The sequence below is a fragment of the Pinus tabuliformis genome, chromosome 5_2 (assembly GCF_031772625.1).
Source record: "Pinus tabuliformis cultivar Carrire ecotype Pingquan chromosome 5_2, CPIR1, whole genome shotgun sequence".
NCBI classification, from domain to species: domain Eukaryota; kingdom Viridiplantae; phylum Streptophyta; class Pinopsida; order Pinales; family Pinaceae; genus Pinus; species Pinus tabuliformis.
In genome coordinates, this window is record NC_142306.1 from 196,517,268 (window position 1) to 196,524,092 (window position 6,825).

General features: G+C 38.9%; 1 protein-coding gene across 1 annotated transcript; it reads right to left on the minus strand.

The window, feature by feature from the left end:
* Positions 1–4,939: 4,939 nt before the first annotated feature.
* On the minus strand, positions 4,940–5,650 carry LOC149158240 (uncharacterized). The gene has a single exon (XM_089433929.1). The coding sequence runs from the start codon at positions 5,648–5,650 to the stop codon at positions 4,940–4,942; it is 711 nt and encodes a 236-aa protein (XP_089290055.1).
* Between the last annotated feature and the right edge of the window lie 1,175 nt (positions 5,651–6,825).

Sequence of the window (6,825 nt, forward strand, 5' to 3'; positions counted from 1 at the left end):
CCATTACATCATCAATTTTGTTAACCATAACAAGTGATAGGATGTAAAAATATTTAACAAAGAAAACAATAATGTTTCTGACCTTTGTTATGGAGATTAGCGCATCTAAGTCATCAACATCACATGAAGTCTTATAACTTCATTAGAAATTATTCTTCTTGCACCTAACATTTAGATCTAATTTTTGGATCTTTGACAAATTTATCCTCAAACACTCTTAGGTGAAGAGCCTAGCTTCTTCACAAACATTTGTGCCATCTTGATTTTTTTCCTAAGCTTTCCTTCATGGCTTGCAAAGATTCCTTAAAGATAGTATGCCACTTATAAATCTTATACACTAATATCTTAGTATTTGGGTTTCATCATAAACTTTGGTTGCATTAAACACTTCCTTCTCTTTACTTCATTCTATTATAATCTTTTTATCATGTTGAATTTCTTCTTAACCTTTTCATTCATTTTGACATAACCTTATGTTTCATGATCTTTGTTAGTTTGTAATATTGACTTGAGTTTATTATCACTAACATTCATCTTTATTTTTCTTCATATTATTATTAAGTGGATAGTTCTATTTTAAAATATGATTTCCAGATTTCTCATTTTTTAAAATACACAAAATTATAGATGGTTTATATTTAACAATTTAAAAATATCCTTAATCTTACACATGATCCAAAATTGAAATAAAAAATTTCCCAATAATTTTTAAGTTTCAAACTTCCATTTAACTTTACACATTTTCAACTTTACACGTGTCACATAAATATCCAAAAACTCTAATCACCATTGTGTGACCAAATATTCGTCAGATGCATTATCTGTTCAATTCATTGCCCTTCCCTCTATGCAATCTTGAGCTTTTTCACTCTTTAATTTTTAACTTAAATTGAACTTTCTCTCTTCCTTAAACGCGTGTCAGTTTCATTATTCCCTCTGTCTGTTTGTTGCCTTCCTCTTGTCATCTGTCTCATTATTAATCTTTCTTCAACATAGATTCTACTTGTCACCACAAGATTTCTCATTCTGAGCAATCCCAACAAAAAAGGTAGATGTATGTTGCAAGTGGCATCTCCTACGGAACAATTTGTCACAGACTATTGTGATGTTCTACTGAAAAATATTGTATGTGCTTGCAGAGTGGGCTTGGCTTTGCAGAAAACCCTGGCCAACGTAATTTCTTTGCTTGAGTCTTACAAATTATAATACGATCATATGTGCATATTAGCTTTTCTTAAAGGCATTTTTTCTTTTTCTTTTTGTTTTTTTCAATATTTTCGGGGATCGATTGTCTCTAATGTAGTTCTTTTTACATCCAAACTTCCACGACCCTGATCTGATCAATAATGAATTCCATTCACATCATCATCATGATCTGTTGATTTGATTTGGTGGATGGAGTTTAACAATGTCCTAGTAATAAACATGTTTGTAATATGTGTTGCAATGGTACTGTGTCATTTCAAATTCGTGAAGTCATATACTTATTGCACTGATATATTCCAATGCTCTACATCTGTAATATTGAAGCCCTGAGGTAATGTTCAATGCAGTATGTTTTGAATGTTTGGCCTGTGAAGTTTGATAGTTCATAACTAGAACGTAGTTTTCCATACATTAAATGTATTTTTTTTCGAAAGGAAAAAATGAAATTTTTATAAACAAAATAAAAAGTTACAGAGTATATGCCATAGCATTCAGATTGCTGTATGATTTAATCATAGATCTCTACAAGAAGTTTGCCCTTCTTGTCCAAAATTGGGAAAAATATACCCCTGATCTAAAACCATGAGCCTCCTCTATTGAGGAAAACAGCTCCCATCTCCAAATCAGTCATTGCAGAAATAACAGTTTTCCATATGCTGAAAGTCTCCATAGATAAACCAAAACATGGCATCTATTTCCCGGGTCTCCTCAGCGAGGAAAACAACCCACATAGAAAATAGATACAACAGTAGTTCCGTAAAAACCATATCAGCTGTGAAACAAAAACCAGCTTTAACTAGCTTGAAGAGTCCAAAAAATAAAATACTAAGTGTAAGGAGGCTGATCAGAGACATGGATCTCTCCATGGATCTCCTCCACTATTCGCCAATGGCCCATATCTTGTTGCAGACCCTCTTTAAAAAGCCTATATGCTTTATCATTACATTCCCTCTAGATGTGGCATAGAGAGAAAACATTAAAAGAAAGCTTTAACTGCATAATCTCTTCTAATAAAGGTAAGATATATAATTTTGACATCTACTTTGCCCATTGGACCATTTTATAACATTCAAAGAGTCCCCAAAAATCTGAACTGTGAAGATGTTCCTATGGATGAGCCAGCATAAGAGCAATTTTAGAGCCAATAATTCCACGAAGTTATTTGTGCCATCGCCTAATCCCACATAGGCTTTTACGTTCTGATTTTCATTGATATGAATGACCAAACCTACTCCTGCTCTATTGTTCTCGGATGCCCCATCAAAATATGCCCAAGGTATTCCCTCCTTGATTTGTTCCTCTCTAATTAGTCTGGGAGTCCTCTCCTCTTCTGATTCGGGAATACTTGTAAAAATAGAAACGCATTGAATAGTAATTGACTCGCAAGGGGTATCCTTATCCAAGAAGATGCTCCTATTCTTAGCTAACCAGATGCCCCATGTGATGATGGGAGGTAAATTCCGCAAATTCCCTTCAAGATATAGATGCCACCATTTATGCCATACATCCAAGAAAATTTCCCCTTCCCAAACTACATTCTTCTGGATGAGCTTCCCAACCTCCATCCATACTTTTTTAATAAAAGGACAATCTATAAAAAGATGCCTAATTGTTTCAAAATCATATTTTCATAGTGGAAATCTCCCCAGTCGTGACTTATATCTAGATTGAATGATGTCCCAAGTAGGAACCTTTCGCTTGAGAATGCACCAGAAAAAAAAGTTTTGCTTTAGCAGGGCATTTTAACTTCCATAAGGGCTTGGCCCACCATTCCGGTTCCCCCAGCCTTTCTTAGACATAAGGAATTTATACCTGAATTTAGGAGAGTATGATCCTGACTCTGTATGGGCCCACACCAATTGATCCGGTCTATCTTTCAGCCTTACATTTGACCTGGAAAGTTCAAGGTTATAGGCCTTCCAATCGTTCCACCATTAGGGTAGGAGGTCCAGCTCCTCTCCTGATTTCCATGCTTGACCCCAAATTGTAGAGTGACCTTGTTTCTCTGCCTGGTTAAGGAAAAAAATCCCGTTTGATTCAAGATGCCTGATGAGGTTCGGGTTTAGAGCGTAATTTTCATTACAGCCTACCCAAGGGTCCTTCCCTATTCGAAGATTTTTCCCATTCCCAATCTGCCAAGACAGACCTTGCTCAATAATCTTGAAAGCATCTATGGTTGCCTTCCAAATCACTGAAGAATTTCCTCCTTTCTTGTCGGGATTTCTTATCCATTCTTCTAAGGGGATCGAGTCGACGTATTTCCTCTTTACCACTTTTTTCCATAGATTCTCCTTTTTAATTATTCTCCATCCTGATTTAGCTGCTAGTGAAGGACCAAAAGCTGTGAGGTCTTTGATCCCCCACCCTCCCCAGTCTTTTGGTCTTGCTACTTTCTCCCAAGCCACCCAAGGAAGCATTGATTCCTCCTTTGAACCTGCCCAGAGAAACCTGCAACAAATCCTCTTTATCTTTTCCAGAATGCTTTTAGGTACCCATGTCAAAGCTGCCCAGTATATCGGGATCACTAATAGAATAGATTTGATTAGGGTCAACCTTCCTGCTCTTGAGAGCCACTTATAGCTCCAATGAGAAATTCTAGCTTCTATTTTTGCTAGCAGCCAGTTCCAGTCCTGTTTCCTATAATCATTCAGTTTCAGCCAAAACCCGAGATACTTGAAAGGATCATCGATTTTATGCACTTCATAGGGAAAGACTGATGAAATTTGGCTTATCTCCTATCTGTTGAAACCTTCCAAAATCAATTGTGATTTCCTGTAGTTCATTTGCATTCTAGTGGCTTTCATTAACAACTCAAGAATCCTCTTGAGTTCCTTCATTTCGGATATGTTCCCATTGCTAAAAAGTAAAATGTCATCTACAAAGAGTAGATGAGAAACATATTAACCGCTACTTCCAACCCTCTCACAGTTCCTTCCCTTCTAGCTTTTAGGGCTAACTGACTCAGCCCTTCTGCAACTACTAGGAAAAGTAAAGGCGACAATGGGCATCCTTGTCTTAGTCCTCTTTGCCCTTTAAGAAAGGAGGAGGTTGCTCCATTAATCAGGACCACAAAAATAACACTAGTGATGCATCCCATAATCCAATTAATAAAGCCAATATTGAAACCCAAGTGTGTTAGCAGCATCGTGATATATGTCCAGCTAATTCTATCATAGGCCTTTGAAAGATCAATTTTCACCACCGCCCCTTTCCTCTTCATTAGTTTAACACTATGGATGGTCTCCTGAGCTACCCCAATGGCCTCATGGATCTGGCGGCCATCCAAGAACCCAAATTGTTCATTTGAAATGCATCTTGACAGAATCGGCTTTATGTGAACTGTTATCACTTTGGCAATGATTTTGTAAATGCAATTACATAACGATATAGGCCTAAAGTCTTCAAAGGATCCTGGATCTTCTTTTTTCGGGATAAGGGCTATGAAGGTGGAATTAAAAGGAGAATAGATAGCACCTTTCCTCATGGATTCTTCGACCACCTCTGTTAATTTCGAGCCAATCTGATCGAAGAAATGTTGGTAAAGTTCTATTGTCCACCCATCTAGCCCTAGGCTCTTGTCTTTTGCCATAGATTTTATAATGCTTTCAACCTCTTCCTTTGAGACCTCTCCCATCAGATCCTCCACTTCTTCCTCTTCTACATAATGAGGAAAACATTGGGTTGTTCTAATAACCTCTGCTAATGTTATCTCCCCTTGATCAGTGAATAACTTCTAAAAATGACTTCTCCCCATGATCGAGAGAGATTCAAAGGTATTTGCTTCTCTACCCCCTTCATCCATTAGCTTCCAAATGGTATTCAAGTTCTTCCTACCTTTGGCATAATTGTGGAAGAATTTGGTGTTTTCATCTCTAGCCCTTAACAAAATCGCTCTGCTTTTCAACCTCCATTCTTCCTCTCTTGCTAGCAGAATTTTACTTCGTTGACTTTCTAGCATCAAAATACGGTCCTTTTTCTCCTGAGATTCGTAACTATCTGAGTCCGAGCTCTCCAAATTCTGGAGCTCTATGTCAATTTGTCTTAGATCTTCATTATGTTTCTGCTTCCTCGCCATTGCCCATTCTATTGTAGCTTTCTTCAGTCTTTTCAGATCTTCCATGAATAGGAAACTCTTGTCCTCCATGGAGTTCCTACTAGGGGTTCTCCATGTTTCTTTAAAGAGCTTATTGAAGGATTCCTCCTGCAACCAAGAAGGATTGAACTTAAAAGGTGCTGTCGGCTTCAGGGGAGGCTTGGAAAGCTCCAAGAGAATAGGAAAGTGGTCCGAGTTTCCTCCCTCACCCACCCATTGACGGAAGGCTGGAATCCTTGAAGCTAAGTCTTCACACAGAAGGAACTTGTCCAGTCTTTTCGCGATTCTAGCTTCACCCGTTCTATGACTCCTCCAAGTTGGTGGTAGCTTTATCAGATTTACATCTATCATATTGTGGGAGATGAGTGCATTCATAAAGAAATCTGATAGCGGGTTTGCCCTGGCTAAAGGCCCCCATGTCTCAGCATTTCCAATAGAAAAATTTAGGATCTCCTCCTATCACTAGGTTTTGGTTCCTCACCATTGATTTGGAGAGGAGGCCATTCCAAAAGGAGACTCTCCCTTGGCATGGCCCATATATATTTTAAATCATCAGAGGAAATCCAAATTCAGGGGATTGGACTTCCATACTGAGTGCATGTTCCACCCCCCATAGATTTAGTAACTTCACCCTTCCTTTATGCCCATGCCCAAACCTCCCGAGTGGCCAATGGAGTCCACGGCTTGAAAATGCCAACCAGGGAGAAGGGAGTTTAAAGATGACAAGACTTCCTCACTCGTACCCAGAGTTTCTTAAAGCATGAGGATTTTAGGGTTATGACATTGGATCAACTCCTTTAGGGCCAATTTTTTGGGTTTACTGGCTAAACCCATACAATTCCATGAAAGGAAAATCATTTTATAACCTCCTCCACACTGGGTTTCGCCACTCTAAGGACCCCAGGGATAGACATTTGTTTACCATCTACCACGTCAAATTTAGCTTTCACCTGAGCTTTTGACAGGTTTTACTTCCTACCCCAAGGCTTCCACATGGAGCTCAGAGTTAAGTCCATACCCAAGCCCCCAACTAGCTCCATGGAGACTGGTTTTTTATCATGAGAACGGAGGTTGTAATGTTTGGCAATGGAAGGAGGAACACATTTCTCTTCACTCTTCTTATCCAGAGCTCCTCTACAGTTTAGATTTAATTGAGGGATGGATGTAATGATGCTATCTACTTGAGCATGAACAGCAGATATTTGACCCTTGCTAATGATAGCACTAGAGTTCAAGCAAGCATCTTTAGTTTCTAATGATGAAAATAAAGATGTATTACTAGAGTCTAGGCACATACCCTTCATGTCTTCGAGGAGGATTGCAGTCGGTTCCTCGGAGGAGCCTTGTGCACAAATTCCGAGTTCGAGAGGCAGTTCAGATACGTCCTCCCAAGCTAAGACCACTTGGTGCACCTGCTCCATAGCCTTATCCTCCTTGCTCCTGTCCAAATCCATGGGCTCCAACTCCTGCACTGCTTCTGACCCAGATTCGTTTCCCTTCTCTACTTCCAAAGTATCCACGTTGGC